Raw genomic sequence first — 17,027 nt, 5'->3', positions numbered from 1 at the left:
CGTATTTTTATCTGGGTGGCAAAGATTCAAAAAAATATGTCGTGAATTAATCTCTTTATATCATATCTTAAATATTAAAAATTTAATTTTTTCTTACATTAATGGGGTGAATTACAGTTTCTCAATTATTTTGGTAAGTTTACGGACAGTCAAAATTAAAAACTGTATAAATGGGTAGCATTTTATGTTTTTAATTTGCTGTCACCTAGGACTTGAATGCAAATTTTCGGTTATAACGCACAAGGTCTACAGCGGTAAACTTTCGGTATGTTATTAAGCACAGTCAACTCTACCAGAGTACAAAAATCTGGAGTAAAACGAAAGTCTACACGGGGAAGGCGGGCTACCTGATCCGAGAATGAAGGATAGGGCGAGATGGGAAGCGAAGATAAGAGCTGGTTATCGCGGTTCGCTTTCCTTCCGTGTTGGAGGGAGGGAGGGAGAGAGTGAGAGAGTGAGAGAGTGAGTGAGAGAGAGAGAGAGAGAGAGAGAAAGAGAGAGAAAGAGAGAGAGAGAGAAAGAGAGAGAAAGGAGAGAGAGAAGAGAGAGAGAGAGAAAGAGGAGAAAGAGAGAGAGAGAAGAGAGAGAAAGAGAGAGAAAGAGAGAGAAAAGAGAGAGAAAGAGAGAGAGAGAGAGAGAAAGAGAGAGAGAGAGAGAAAGAGAGAAAGAGAGAGAGAAAGAGAGAAAGAGAGAGAGAGAGAGAGAGAGAGAGAGAAAGGCAATATTGTGGAAGACCTTCGAAAGATTCCCGCTAGATGGCAGGCCTGAGAGCTGCAACATTCGACAACCTCCCCTCACAGAAGCTCTCTCGCCACTAACTTGCCAAATCTCACCCGCTAGCTTATATACGTGCTGGCTGGCCTTACAGTAGTAATAAACAAGCATTTATGAAATACTTAAGCTCATTTACAACAAATTCTGACGAATGACTGTTTTTTGTCCTGCACCAATCCCCTTAACCTCTGAAACTCAGCAAACATTCCAAGAGATGTGGCTAGGAACATTGACTAAGTCTTCATCAAGTCTGTGCTGAAGCAATAATGACCTGTACGTTCTTACAGTATAAGCAGGACATATTTCTGGGTTTTGGCGAGAGAGAATGTAGACATCGTAATTTTCGCATATTTCATATAGGTAAATTATGGGTTTAGGTTATCATAAAGTAGACTTAAATTCTACCAGGTCTGGGTTGTTTAGGGATACCAGTATTTCGTTTGTTGAAACTGAGACATTTTGCCATAATAGTTTCACGGTATTGTGAAGTAGACTACAGTCCCACTTGATATAGTTTATTTTGCAATGCCAGTATTTAATTTTTTGAAAGTGAGACTTTTTGAGGTAACATTTTATCGGTATCATGAAGTAGAATAAAATCCCACCCGGTCTAGTCTATTTCACGATACCGGCATTTTATTCCTAATAATTCACCATTGTTCACGCCACTTTTATTTTTCAGCACCACAAAGTTTTCTACCGCCATCATTAGTAACGTCTACAGTCATCAATCCTTTAATAATGAAATATCGGCATCGCAAAATAGACTATAAAGGGGGATGGAGGGAGGTGAAATTATGGTCTTAGTTTAACACACAGAAAAAAGTATGGTATTCAAAAAAATCCAATACGTGAAAAATAGTGTGTTTATAGTTTACCTCCAAATTCCCGTGCATGTCCTGTAAGAATGTAGGGGGGTAATGACATAAGCAGCGCCTTATTGGTGATGTAATCAGATTATTATGGAATCGGGAACTAGACTCCTCCCTAGAGAGCTTTACGTGAAATGTAACAGCCCAAATATATTGATATAGGTACATGCGTGTGCACGGACTGCGAGACTCACCGTGCGGAGCACCGGCAAGGCGCTGGGCGTGCAGCGGTCGGGCTCCGCCGGCCGGACCTGTCTGTCCCTCTTCTCCCCGCCGGCTCTCCCCTTGCCGCTGCTCTGCGGGCGGTAGACCCCGGGCGGGGCGCAGCCTGCGACACAACCATCCAGCATGCAGACCAGTGCGAGCAACCTGCACCCTGCTTCGCTCGCTGGCTGACCAATGAGGGCAGCTTTCACTCCTCGCTGCAGTCAAACTGTTTCATCACCTCGTACGCTGTCCAACAATTATTATTACTGATCATTTTACACCGATGAATTTATTTCTGGTTCCAGTCCATTTGGTCATATAAATTACTGAACAGGTGTATTGAGCTGTATAATATAATTTTACCTTTTTTGTTTTAATTATTATTTTTAAGGTAAGTTTTTTTTATCTGTTCTCAAACTAAGGATCTCTTACACATGTGCAATTCAAAACTTGAATTATATGTTAAGTATAATTTTATACAAACAGAGCACATATAATTTTTTTTCCCTCTCACATAGGTACCTATGCAAGATTTGTTTTCTGTTATATTTTATCAACAATACTGAAAAGTTCTAATATTGATAGATGGCCATACAAAAAATTTAAATGGCACCTGGTTTGGTAATATGAACATTAGGATATGTTTACACGTTTAACTTAACTATTGTTTCAGCACCATATGTGTACTTTATCTGTAAATATTTTAACTATTTTTTCATGTGTTTAAGTATTGAGTTTGTGCATGTGGAATGACCCCAAAGTTAATTCATAGCAGTTCATGGGGTATTTATATTGGGATTTATTTAGTCTTTGCTGTATACCCTACTATGTTCCTGCTATGTTCTGCATCAGTGCACATCATGACACAGTCTTCCAGTGCCCAGTATCTGCTCTCCAAGCAGGAAGCCGCGGTCCTAGCGTAGTTGCTCGTTGTCCGGTGGAAGCGAGGGAACAGCAGGAGGCGAGACGTCTCCAGCGAGGGCAGAGCTCGCTGATCCTGGGACCCCGCCCCTCATCGTGTTTCTACACGCGTCTCCATCGTGAGGCCAACCCTTCATAGCAGTTTCCAGCCGTCGTACACTCTACACAGCGAGTTGGCGTCTATCCTGATCCGGCAAAGAACAACCTGAGTTATCCCCGAGTTACGCCGAGTACGTTCACCTTCGTAATCCGTGTGTACATTTGAGGCTGATAAATATTCTCAGGATGAACGGAAATTTAACATTAGCTTCTCCATGGGTCTTCCTGCATGTAAGTAATAACTGTTCAAAGAGTTTACAGAGTTTACAGAATAAGCAATCTAACATTTTATTGTGATGTGTGTGTTGACTAACTTTATCCCTAGTTGATGTTTGAATACATACAAACCTCACATAATTATTTTGTAAATTTGAAATACAAATCACAAGGTTTAAAGCATAATTTGTTTTATTTCAGTTAATTATTACTGTATATACTAACTCAAACTCATAACTGCACCAATATTATCAGAGAAAAGCGTTCATGAGTAGAAAATAACAATATTTTGAATTTAAGGGTTTTAAAATTTTTTTTATTTCATTTCTCCTTATCTTCATGAGTGAGAGTGACAGTAATAGCTACACAACACTCACAGTAACTACATCCAACATCAAACAGCACACATGTAGCAATGCCAGTGATACAGTATGTCACTGTTGCACCCTATCATAGTACGCAAGCATTAAGTGGAGTGTACGCATCACATTACCTCCATAACTACTGGAAGTAATTTCTGTAAAGGAATATTGATGATTCAGGTCTATCAAAATAAATGGCCACGTTTTAAAATTAACGTAGTTTAAGATCAAAATACATGCTTGCAAACAATTGCTATAGATTCACCTGAAACTATCAAGTAAAGGCTATCAAACTTGTATGTAAACATGTGCAATTACTTTTTTTTTTTTGTTAAACAGTGTGTATACAGTAAACAGCTTGAGAATTCACAAAAAAAATGAAAATCAACAGAATTTCATGTTATTAAAAGTTTAAAGCGACAAAGGCAGTATTTTTCGTTTCACTTTTGTTAGCACAGGAAGAAATTCCAGAAATATGTTGTGATTTCCCAGACCTTTTCGCAGCATAACTGACCATTTTAGTTTTCTGACTTTTCCTGTTGTCTAGACCTGTAGCAACTCAGTTGCAAATGGTGGTACTTACGTACTAACGCCACGGCAGCAGAAGTTGCGCTAATGAGCCAATAAAGAGCAATCTTGTTGTTCACACGCGCACACAGTTATCTTTTGAATTCCTTGTTGCCTCGTTGTTTGCTGATTTTTACACCATTTTTTAGCGCTATGAAATTGTGTATTTGGGATTTGCCAAAAACAGTACATGATGCAATTTTATTTTTTCAGGAGCAAAATATTTTACCAAAAAAACGAAAATGGTAAGGTTAGCTATATTAAACATACTTTCAAACATTGTGGATGGTTGTTTGGGTTAGTATAGCATAAAAAAAACAAAAAAAAAAAAACTATAAAATATTTGTTATGGTTGCTGAGGAATTACCAATTTAAGATGTGGCTATCCTGACCCAACCAAAAGTTCACATGATTTCACAGTATTTTTAATGTTGCTATACTAACCCAACAAACTGTCCACAATATTTAAAGGTAGCTGCGGTGGCGTAAATACGTAAGTACCCAAATGGGAAAGACAGTATTGCAGAAAAGCCAATCTCTAATGTCTGCTTTGGCAGTGTGTCAATAAAGAAATTGATTGGTTAGATAAACTTGGGATGTACGTACCAGTGTCTATTCAGTGAGAACACCATTAGTACCAGTCCGTAAGGCTGCATGTAAGATATTCACTTTCCATCATACGAGGCATTTTCAAACTTAGCTCGTAGCTGTGGATGTGTGTTCAGCAGATCTCTAACCAGTAAACACCATAAAGGATTATCAAAGGTAAAACAATAGCCTTTTGGTGTCTGTAATGCAACAGCCATTTTCCAGCGGTTGATAGTAACCTTGCTGTCAGGGATTCCTGCGGTTGTAGTGTTGCTCGACAATATCTTAATCACAAGACCAATCGAAGAACAGCACTGGCTACAGGGGAAACAGGTATTTCAAAGATTAGAGGTGGCAGGGCTGTGGCTTAAACGACACAAATGTGTTTTTGATGCCACATCAGTAACATTTTTAGGCTGTAGAGTTGATAGCACTGGTATAAATTAAAGGCATTCCACATGGCCCCAGAACTTACCACTAAGAGAGAACTACAGTCTTTCATGGACATGTTGAACTTCTGTTAGTGGTTACTCTTGATAAAACAAGCACATCAGCTTGAGGACCACGGGAAAGAGTGGGAGTGAACAGAAGTAATGAAAAGGCCTTCAGGGCAGCTGAAGAATTTTTAGTCAGAGGCTGTGTTCATGCATTAGGATCCAAGAATCTTATCTTAATAACGTGCAATGAATCAAATATGGGCTTGGTGCCGTGGTAGCAATGTGACACAGGGTGGAAGTAAAGCACCAATTGCTTTTGGGTCAAGGACTCAACGACCATAAACATAAAAATCCACAGATAGATAAAGAGGCCTCGGGGCATAGGCTATCATGTTCGAGGTTACAAAGTTTTGGCAGTGCATCTGTAACAGCACGGCATCTGTAACAGCACGGCCATCCATCTAGGCCTGTGCAAACACAGTAGAACCTCTAAGTCGAACCTCGATAAGTCGAAAACCTCCCAAACTCGAAAAAATGTTGTGTTCCCTTCCATTCAAGCCCCAAAACCTCCGTTGCTCGAAATCTCAACCCTCTATTAGTCAAAATAATCAGTGAGTCACTCCAAGCCATTTTGGTACAGATTTTCCCTCCATAACTCAATAAAATTAAATTGAACCTCTGTATCTCAAACATAGTAATGTTTTATTTTACAACCTTTACAACTCGATTATTTGAAACTTATTACCTATATAGTTCGAAGAAAAATAAGTTACCGACTTTAAGAATTTGTCGACGATGTAAGTACACCATTATTTCTTAGAAATCAATTTAGGAGTATACAATCAATAAATAGGATTACCACAAATTTATGACTCACGTGTTTGCTTGCTTGGTGTCAGGAATTAATTTTATTATTTTTGATTTCATTTGAACTTTAGCGAAGCAAATCATTTGTTGTCGACTGTTAACGACTGCTTCATATCAATTTGTACAACAGTTAACAAATAAAATTGTTAAAACATGAGTAGCGAAGCAAATCATTTGTTGTCGACTGTTAACGACTGCTTCATATCAATTTGTACAACAGTTAACAAATAAAATTGTTAAAACATGAGTGCTGCGAAACGTAAACTGAACTTTGAGTCTGGCTGAAAAATTGGAAGTGCTCAAAGCTGTGACGAGCTGTCAAAAGAAGAAATATGTTGAACAATTTGGCCTGCCAATGAGTACTCTGTCAACAATAATAAAAAATGAGGGTCATTCCATGAAACACAGGACATAATTAGTGGCGGGGAAAAAATCTGATGGGGAATTTGTGTTTTCGTTATTGGTATCTAGGGTATTTCAGCAGTGTTATTTGACCCTGTTCAATTCCTCTATGAGCATGTGTTTCCTGCTGGTGGCCATTGTTTCCAGCCATATGTGAAGATACCTGTTTCTAGTAAGAATATATATCAATTTCAAGGTAAGAAAACTGAAAAATAAAGTAGTATGTTGTATTATTTGATATTGGTAATTGAAGAGCACAATCTTGTTTTCAGTTTATGATATAAAATATAAATGACTGTGTAAGCTTTAAGTTTAATTATAATGTATTTTGATAACTAACCTAAAAAGTGTAATGTGAGTTACTGAAAACATTAATTTTTGTCGCTGTGCTTTTTGTATGCATACAAAGAAATTAATATTGCATATTCTCATACTTTTACGCATGACTACTTTAAATAAATTTTACTAGAAATTAATTAATTAATATTCTTATAGTAAATGATTATTGAATTATGTAACGTGAGTTACTGTGTTCATGCACTGGGTTAAAGGAAGCAAATTTATTGCTAGCAAAGAGATCATAATAGTTTTAGTTAACATCTATTACGAAGATAAAAGCGTAAAATTTTCATTTTACTGTATTAATATAAATAATAATGTAAACGTTTAGAGAAATCTGATTGTTTTGTTAACCAACATTAAAAGTTAAATGAGAATTACTGAAAAGGTGAACTTATGTGCTTTGTCTACATGCAAATATATTTGCACGCCAAGAGCATACTTAACCTCAGAACTGAATATTACAATATGGTTTAATAAATTATTAATATTTAATTAATTTACATAAGGGAAAATGACTGTAACTTTGGTTGCTACAACTGTATGCATTTTATGTTCCTATCCTGTAAATTAACGTTATAATTTTATTTTGTGATTTTGTTCTAGAATGCCTTTAACTGCAGCTGAAAAGATGAGGAAGAAAAGGCAGAAACTTAAGGATGAGGGCAAGTACGAAGAGTACAAGCTAAAGCACAGAGAGACCACGAAGAAATACAGAGAACGAAAGAAGCTAAAAGAACAGGCATTAGGTAAGCGTGAGAAGAAAATAATGGAATTAGAAAGAAAAAAGCAAGGGAGGGAGAGAGTAGCTAAGTACAGAAAAAAATTGAAAGAAACTTCAAATCAAAACACTCCTGAAACATCTAATACTGCTTCTCCACCTTTTAAGAACTCATCTAGTCTAGGGAAGGCCACTGCTCGAGTTAAAAGAGCACTTCCAAAATCACCAAGGAAGAAAACGGTTGTCATTAAGAAGTTATTTGAGTCTTATGTCCAGCCTTTGCCAACCAGTACAGCACCTTCCACAGCAAAATCTTCAAACCCTGATACTAGGAATGCCGTAATTCACTTTTACGAAAACGATGAAATTAGCCGCCAGGCTCCTGGACGGAAAGATGTAGTAACTATCAGAGAGAACAAAAACAAGACAAAAATGCAAATTCGACACCTTATGTTTTCATTGGCAGAGGCTCATGCAATGTTTTGTCATGAAAATGGCACAGTCATTGGAAGGAGCAAGTTTGCAGAACTTCGGCCGAAGCATGTAATGTTGAGCAACAAGCTCCCTCACAATGTATGTTTGTGTCGTTACCACGAAAACTTTATTGACGCTGTTAATGCTCTCCACAAATTTGTGCCAGAGTTCCCAGAATACACTAACGACCTACCAAAATCTTTCGTATGTAAGGATGCCACAATAAATTGTTGGTTTGGCGAATGTGAGACCTGCAAAGATTTAATGCCTTCAAAACTTAATGAAATTTGTGCTGCTTCAGAGAACTCATCGGATGTGAATTGGTTTGTATGGAAGGAGTGCGACGGAAGACTATTAAAAGTGCAGGAAGACGGACAATTGCAGGATTTGGTTGATCATATACTTACTATTGGCCCACCATTCTTAGAACACTGTTACTTAAAGAGAGCACAGTCAAAAGCTTACCAAACAGAACGAGCAGCAGTTGAATCAACTCCACACGTAGCACTCATTCAAGTAGATTTCTCGGAAAACTACACCTGCACGGCTCAAGATGAGATACAGAGTGCTCAAGTCAGTTTGTTCACAGCTGCTATATGGCATTCAGGAGTTGTTAATCCAGGATATGTAATTGCCTCTGATGTTCTTGACCATTCCAAAAACACAGTGATAGCATATATTGATAGACTTCTTGAAGAGTTACCACCATCAGTAAGTGATGTCAGGATTTGGTCTGATGGGCCTAGTTCACAGTTCAAGAATAGATACATCGCAGAAGCTATGATAACTCTTGCAAATGAACACAAGAAGAAAATATCTTTGAATTATTTTGCTACTTCACACGGCAAGGGGCCAGTTGACGGGATTGGAGGAGCCATCAAGCGTCAAATTTGGTTGAAAGTCAAGAGCAGGAAGTCAATTGTACATAATGCCACCGACTTTGTGAATGCAGTAGATCCATCGTCAAAGGTTCATGTGATTTTGATGAACAGTGAAGAAATTGTTCACAGAAATCACAAATTAAATGTGCCATCTTTAGTGAAGAACTGCAAGCCATTCCCAAATATTGCAAAGACACATAACTCAGAAATTTGTAATGGTGAAACTATAGGACACATAACTACAGCAGAAACTAAATTTGGTTAGAAACTATTTGAGAAACTGGTAGAAGATTTGATTAAAGTGGATGACTGGGTGGTTGTGAAATATGATAGTTTTCTATTTCCAGGAATCGTTACTGAAATAGATTCAGAAGATTACAAGGTGAACGTAATGACCAAAGAAGGTCAGCTGTGGAAATGGCCTGACACTAAAGACGAAATCTACTACAGTAGAGCTCAAATCATAAAAACTGTGAATCCACCAGTAATTGTAACTGCTCGTGGACATTTTAAGTTTGACTCTGTAATAATGTGAATTTCTGTATATAGTGAAACATTGTTTTACGCTTCTTGGGTGTTTTGTGTAATTAATTTATAGAACCCATAGTAATAGAACAAACAATATCCATAAAACTGACCAATGTTGGAATGTTATTATTTTGTCTCTGTAACGTGAGTTACTGTGTGATGTAACGTGAGTTACTTTTTTAAAAAACTGTTATGTTATTATTTACAAACAAACAACTATATGTCACACTACCATATGTTCGTATAAGTTAGTTGAGTTACATATAAAATCCTAAAGCCAACATATTGTTTACCAGAGGAGAATTAATCACGTTTTCAACTCTGTTCGAAACTCTTGTCAATGAACTGTAATGTGAGTTACCAATAATACTTTAATCATAGTTATGTTTTTAACAATCAATATTACCAAAAATATATATGACTATGTTCTTTAAGTTATAAGCATTATATAAAAAATATAAACAGTTAAGTTTGTTAAATAATTCAGTACTTTGTGTTATTTATTATATAGTTTTAATTGTCATTTTGTAACGTGAGTTACTGTGGAATGGACCATGAGAGAAATACAAAACGGTCAAAGTTTGTCCTGCAAAAGACGACGAATTGCAGAATTTCCGGGCTTGGAGGAGTGCTTACTTAAATGGTTTGAGCAGTGTCGGAGCCAAAATATCAGTGTTAGTGGACCACTGTTACAAGAAAAAGCAGAAACATACTCTAAATCATTCTGAAGAAAAAGAATTTTCTGCTCTTTATACCTTAGACAATGCTATAGATAGAGAACGACCAAATTATACAAAGAAGAGGAGAAAAACAACTGACTTTTTTAATGCCATATTTTTTTTATTTTAAGGATGTTTTGAAATAATCTTGATTTATAATAAATAAAAATATGTTTGTCAACTGCAACTTGAATTTTTATTTATATTACCTCTCTGACTCAAATGTATAAGAATGAATTTCAACCTCTTTATGTCAAATCATAATCCGCTTAAGTCGAAAACTCTATAACTCAAATTTCTTGGAATCTTCCTTAGAGTTCGACTTACAGAGGTTCTACTGTATTCAAATTTTGGAATACAAATACTAATAATAAACCATTCGTATTTGATTCAACCTCGAATACTAACACAAAAACAAGTCTTTTGACATTATGTACCTAATATATTTTATGATTCACCTAACCGAAGAAAATAAAATTTCATCAAAAATTGCAGTTGGAATAAACACAACACACATCTCACCAAACACAGCAAACAAAACACACATAAAACACCACTACATTAAATAACCATAAAAAACCAATTACCTTTCTTGGCTTGATCATTTTCTTTCGATATTACTCTTGTGTACCTTAACTTAAGCCAAAAACATTTGCCATTCTACATTTTAATTAATTCTACATTGCAAAACACGAACCACCACTTTCACGGTCACTACCACAACCACACATTCTTTCTCTATACTGTAATTTTTACATAAACTCAATATAATTAAACACGACCTTGCTTTTCTATTGTGACTACTACACTCATTACCACTTAATTCCAATAATTGTTTTACTACCTACTTAATGCTTAATCTGTACTTATTCATGCACTTTATAAAGATACTGATTCCACATATTACTTCACTCCTACTCATGTCATATCACAACTGCTACTTTCGCTCCAAAACTCACACACACACTATATAGTTCTGTATCACGTATCCAAGTTGCTCCCTTCATTCTGATGGCAATATCCTGTATACATTGATGCTATGTGACATGACGCTTACTGTTTTAATTAAGTCTATAAAATCCTGGACATAACAAAAACTTGTGATGTAATTATTAATTATGATAGCGAGTTGAATACAAAAGTAAAAAACTCCACAAGACAAGTATGCTTGGTGACTTTTTTGTTTTGGCTACAAGGTAAATTTCAAGTTTAGCTGCTTTCCCATAGAAAAAAAGTATTAAGTTCAAAATCTTTTTTTGAACACAACACAGATTCCTCTACTTACCCGTAAAAGAGTGTTTCAAAATTTGTACTGGTTTCTGAGAAATTACCATTTATAGGTCACAATAGGTAGCCTGTGCAATTAAGCGACCGTTGCCATGTTGTGCTATATTTTTGGTTGGCATAGCCAACGTATTGGCCTGATTGCCTATGTTTTCTATGGTGGCGTGAATTTATTTCTTGCTATTTTAGCATAGATAAGACTGTTTCCCGAGATATTGGCATGATGGTTGTTGCTGCTGTACTGTTTACCTGATCCTATCTGCAACATGATCCTGTAGTTTTCCATAGATCTTTAGGAATACAGTGCAGCCGAGACAGTTTTCTAAACGACACGGATATTTAATTTCAGTACGTTATGGCTGGGTCCAAGACTGTTTTCAGCTCTAATCAGACAATCAGGGTGGAAAACAGTCTAGGACTAGGTAAGCCATAACATACTGACATGAAACATTCCCGTCTTATAGAATACAGTCTTGGGTGCGCTATATTCCTCAGGATCTCTGGAGAACCACAGGATTATGTCATAGCTAGTGTCAAATAAACAGTACGGTGGCGACAAAAATCAGGCCAATCGCTCGTGGAAAACAGTCTTGGCAATGCTAACAAAAAAAACAAACACATTTCGAAGGATGCATCACTGCAAAAACTACCTAACGTAACTTATAAACGGCTGACCAGTAGGGATTTTGACACGCTCTATTCAGGGAAAATACAGGAATGTGTGTATTTTAAAAACACCTGTTAGAATTTAATTATTTCATTTATGGAAAAGCCAATTAACATCAAATTTACCCCATTAGGATAAGGGAATAAACTTGGATGTCATGCAAAACAATTACTGTATTTATTTTCACAGTACTATTTAGCCTTTCACTATATGTTCCTTTGTTCCCTATTCAAGTTTATCATTGGCCAACTTCCATGAAGTAATACATTTCCCCCACATGTTTCCAACCAATGGTCATGCACGGTATCGTGTAGTGAACTAGACCCGGTCACTGTAACTATGTGGTGTTAGCCGGGCCTTTACACTTCTAACAGAGCAACATATACTGAGAGTAAAACAAGCATCTTGTAAAACATACTTTATAGACTTGAATGCAAGACATGGAACGTGTCAATGTGCGTGGCTACAAGTGTAACTTTCATTACAAACGAAACTACAGTAAACAAAAATGTTTTTACGGGCTTAAACGATGAATCAAAATTAATTTAAAATACACAGATTATTTTACACAATAGAAACTTACTTGGTTTATCATTAAAGCGTTGTACCTTCGCTCGAGAGAAAGACATTATTTAAAACAATATAACTGTGACAAAATAAAACTAAGGTTAGCTGCCCAACACATACTACAAAATTAATTTTCGCAAGAAAACCCCTTTACCGATCACATTTTCAAATCAAACGACAGCCCGGTTGAACCGTTACAACTGAAGCCTTCGCTTCACAGACTTTGGAGCCACGAGCCCGCATGATCCGCATTCGTGCATCTTCGGGTTGTTCCGTTATCAACAACGAAAGAAAAACAGAGGATGTGTTTGTTGTTGAAACACATTTAAAATGTTTTCGAGAAAAACACGCAGTAGTATTTTAAAATTTTTTTAGAAGAAAACATGAAATTTAATATAAGTACATTATGTATGTTCTACTCAAAGTCTCTTTTTGACCTTGTATATTTCGGGGCTACCTTGCGCGTTTTACTTGCTGGAAACAGTTTGGTGGATGACCGTTCCGCTCGGGGCACGGCCTTAGAAACCAGGTCTGGACACAAGCGTATTTTCTTGACCCCCTTATTGACTGATTTAGTTCATGAAACTGCCGTTGGCGCTACAAGACAGTGGTCCGGTTTTAACATGAACGTTTTTTAGTTAATTGCATTTAAATGATAGTTACACATACTTGGCAGCTTTTTTAAAAACTCGAGGAGAGATGTTGGTATTATAAAACATTTTTCCAACGTTATAAAGAATTTATGTGCACAGTTCAAGAAAATGGCTTAATATGTTGATGTGTGATAGGTTATGTTTGTTATTGTTTTGAAAGATTATTTTCATAACTTAATAACGTCGGTCAACTACGCGCAATTGAAAATAGTAGAGATGAGTGAAATCGTTACTTTTCAATACCGGTAATAGCAGTTACGGTTCCATCTCAATAACCGGTTATTTAAATGGTTATCGTTACCAGTTATTAAACGTAATAATCTGTCTTCCATCCCACACTAATCCATCAAATTATGGTAATTTTATTTTTTAATGATAATTTTAGTTACGATTGTATCTGAAATTACATACAATTTGATTCAAACACATTGATTATTTGCATGATTATGAAGCATTGTCAGAGTGACAATGATTGAAACCTTTGACAAAATTTAGCCCATATTTCGCTAAAATTTGATGTGTATATGCTTTATTTTAACCTACCTGCCACTTTCTAATAGTGTTAGATAATCAAGAATTAGTTAAAATGTCGACCGCGAGCAGATAACTCCGTCGATCGCGAATAAAGAACTATTTCGGGCTATCGGGAAATAAGAACTGTTTCGGTGGATCGCGAATAAAGAACTCTTTCGGGCTATTGGGAATAAATAACTGTTTCGATGGATCGCGAATAAAGAACAGTTTCGGGGTTTCGGGAATAAAGAACTATTTCGGGCTATCGGGAATAAAGAACTGTTTCGGGCTATCGGGAAATAAGAACTGTTTCGGTGGATCGCGAATAAAGAACTCTTTCGGGCTATTGGGAATAAATGACTGTTTCTCTCGATCGCGAATAGAGAACTGTTTCGGTCGATCGTGAATCGAGAACTGATCTGTCGATCTCGAAATTATAACTGTTTATGTGATTGCGAGTACAAAAATGTTTACTTCAAATAATAGCAGACAGCTCTGTTCGGTTTATAACACTGGAATCTAACACTTTTAATTTTAATTTCAAAAAATAATTATTACTTACATTCGCTGGATTAATAATTGTTACATTTTCAGTGCTGGTATTTGAAGTAGGTCTGCTCACTGGTAAAATTACGAGATGTTTCAGACGATAGTGTTTTTGTAAATTATTTGTTGTACTTTTGTAACACAACTAATGCTTACAAATTTTACACAGTGCATGCTCAGTACATACTGACCGGAATAAAAAAGTTCCAAATGTTACTTGTTTTCCGTCTGTTGTATTTAGTATTCATTGTATGGTTGTCTCAAAAGCTCTTTAAAACATCACGTTAGTACATTAACGAAAATAATAATACTTTAAAAAAAACTGAAGGCAGTTTGTAACTGGAACTTAACTATTTGAAGAAGATAAAAAATAAACTGCTAAACGAATATTGTATAACCGAGAAATGTGAAGGGGGAGCCCCTGTAAATAGATAATGTCTATTAGACAGTTTAATTAAAATACTTGTAGCTGTCTGAAAATCGATACTATCGATAGCAAGAACTGTATGTTCACCAATTCCCAAGAACTTCTAAATGCTAAACGGTTAAGGCCCTGTCACACTGTCAAATTTTAGCTTCCAACACCTTCCAATATGTTGGATACAATATCTTTGAGGGTTGTGACGTCACGTTAAACGTCACTATCGCAGCCATGTTTATTTGAGAGATTGAATGTCTAGAGTTTCCTTCAAATATTTTACGTATAGGACTGGTTCTAAAATATGTTGGATGTTGGATGGGATCAGCCAATCAGAGTATTCTAAAATAAAGCGGCCGCTTTTGTTTCCGTTTCCGAAGTGTAATAGTTTAAATATCAGCAATGGCGAATGGGAAATAAATGCAGTAATTGAATTAATACTATTTTATTTCCTGCTGGAATATGTAATTGTTATTGTATATTTTCCTCCAATTGAATCTGTATCTACGGAAGTGCAGGTTAATATATTTGACTAAAAGAAGTTACTGTAGTTTTGGAATATTTGGTCCTTAAACCAGAAAACATCTATTCAACTTACGATCATTATTTGACTGCTATACCAGTTTTGCTTATGTTCAGGTATTGTTGATACACTAAATTAAAACAGCAAGCATTGCGTACAAAATGTGCCATCAGGAATGAGGTATCAAAACTAGGATATGCATTTCGGAACTTTTACCTACAAATCCAAATTAATAACACCTAAAATAAATTTTAAAATATCTCAATTCAGAGACTTAATGTAACTAAAATTATTTTGGCTTACCCAATCAATCTTTCTTATAAGTCATTGTTCTCCTTATTTCACAATAGCTGCTACTCTGTAAGTAGCCTATTGTCAGGAATTTTCTGGAATATAGACTCATAATTTCCTGACAATAGATGGTACTGACTTATGTTAAAGCAGCATCTCTGAGTAAGCAAGTAGCTCTGGTGATTTGCAAGAAAGGCCTAGAAATATTAAAATTCTGCCTACATGTTCAATTATTATTATTTAAGTTTTGAAAGTAATACCATTTTTCGTGAATGTAAATATTTGTGTAGCAGATCCTTGTCAGTAAGCCTATACTTCCCAGGCTGTACGAAACAAGCATACCTGGTCTAATATCTCGTTAAAAAATTATTTTAAAGAGATAATGTGACTGAGGTGAAGTTAGCTTAAAGGCTCATCAGGTTGAGGTTTGTAACAGTAAATACACTTAATTCAAAATAAAACAAAATTGCCAATTTCTAAACACAGCAAAAATTAACCCATTCACTTTAAAGTATAGGAACAATTTTGATGAAATACAAGTAGTGTCCATACAACAGCAGCTAGTTGGGTGAGAAAATAAGCGGGAATGAGAAGGGATATGCCTACTTGCAGATTTACATTTAATTATATGTTTTATTCTTACTAAACATACCTTTAAATATAGTTTTTGAAGAGCACTATAAATTGCACTACAAATTTCAGGTAAAAATTTTGAGATGGTGTTGTGTGGAATACTTGTAGAGAACATAAGGGACTTAAATGATTCCCCTGTCGCCAAAAATCTTAATGAACTGCCAGCCTCTGCTTTGCTGGTATAGACTGGCACAAATGAGTATCCTTCTTTGCAATGCGAGACTCCACAATTGAATGAAGATCAAAACTTTCAGAATCCATTATTACATAGTTCGGAAATGAATCGGCATCTTCGTATCGAAGTTCATGACAAAAAGGGGTAAAACACCATTTGTTTGCCGGGAAAGTATCCACTGTCTCGTCCACCATCTGCGTTTCCTTTTCTTAGATTTCTCTTCTAGTTTACTGAGACTTGCTACAATTGCAATTACAGCTACAGCTTTTGAAACACTTTGATGCTCTTAATGCAGGCATTGCAAACAACTGGAAAACGTAAATTTTAAACTGTGTATGATCACAATATACCTAAATTGGAATATAACCTACTTAAAAAAGCCCGCGTTCCTTGACCCAAAATTTGTTTTTGATTCTAAATACTGTCATTTACAGTTCTCTACAGAATGTTTGGTAAAACGAGCTCACTCAAAGAAAATTGATAGTGTGAAATGACTTCAAATATATTTTACATTGCTCGTCAAATAATATTGAATACAATATATTTGAAGACGTATTTCATCCATAATCACCCTTCAAATTTTGTTGTCCAATTTATTGGATACAATATATTTGACAGTGTGACAGGGCCTTTATTAAATACCGAGAACTGTTAGGTAAAATATCGTATCGACATTTTCGTTAAAATCGATATAACGGTATGAGATCTTTATATGAACGTTTTCCAAGAAAGACTTTTAACTATTCGTTATTAATTATAGCAAATAAGTTTTGATCACTCGAC

The 17,027-nt window shown here is 35.9% G+C and overlaps 2 protein-coding genes across 3 annotated transcripts in view; one reads left to right on the top strand and one right to left on the bottom strand.

The window, feature by feature from the left end:
- LOC134535715 (hyaluronan mediated motility receptor-like) overlaps positions 1-17,027 on the bottom strand; it is a 69,915-nt gene that overhangs the window by 39,964 nt on the left and 12,924 nt on the right. The window contains exons 1-2 of one of the 2 annotated variants that reach the window (XM_063374920.1): positions 12,509-12,973; positions 1,841-1,974 (exon numbers count right to left, since the gene is read on the bottom strand). In XM_063374920.1, coding sequence (XP_063230990.1) covers positions 1,841-1,974; positions 12,509-12,554 — 180 coding nt within the window. In that variant the 5' untranslated portion in view covers positions 12,555-12,973. Of the gene's footprint in view, positions 1-1,840; positions 1,975-12,508; positions 12,974-17,027 lie in introns of those variants that run through there. The other variant, XM_063374919.1, reaches the window with a different exon arrangement.
- On the top strand, positions 6,395-9,606 carry LOC134535630 (uncharacterized). The gene is made up of 2 exons (XM_063374808.1): positions 6,395-6,508; positions 7,258-9,606. Exon 2 carries the CDS (start codon positions 7,259-7,261, stop codon positions 8,990-8,992), a length of 1,734 nt encoding a protein of 577 aa, XP_063230878.1. The 5' UTR covers positions 6,395-6,508; position 7,258; the 3' UTR covers positions 8,993-9,606.

This window comes from Bacillus rossius, chromosome 10, assembly GCF_032445375.1.
Source record: "Bacillus rossius redtenbacheri isolate Brsri chromosome 10, Brsri_v3, whole genome shotgun sequence".
NCBI classification, from domain to species: domain Eukaryota; kingdom Metazoa; phylum Arthropoda; class Insecta; order Phasmatodea; family Bacillidae; genus Bacillus; species Bacillus rossius.
Note: the sequence above shows the minus strand (reverse complement) of the source record. Positions and strands in the feature narration are given on the sequence as shown.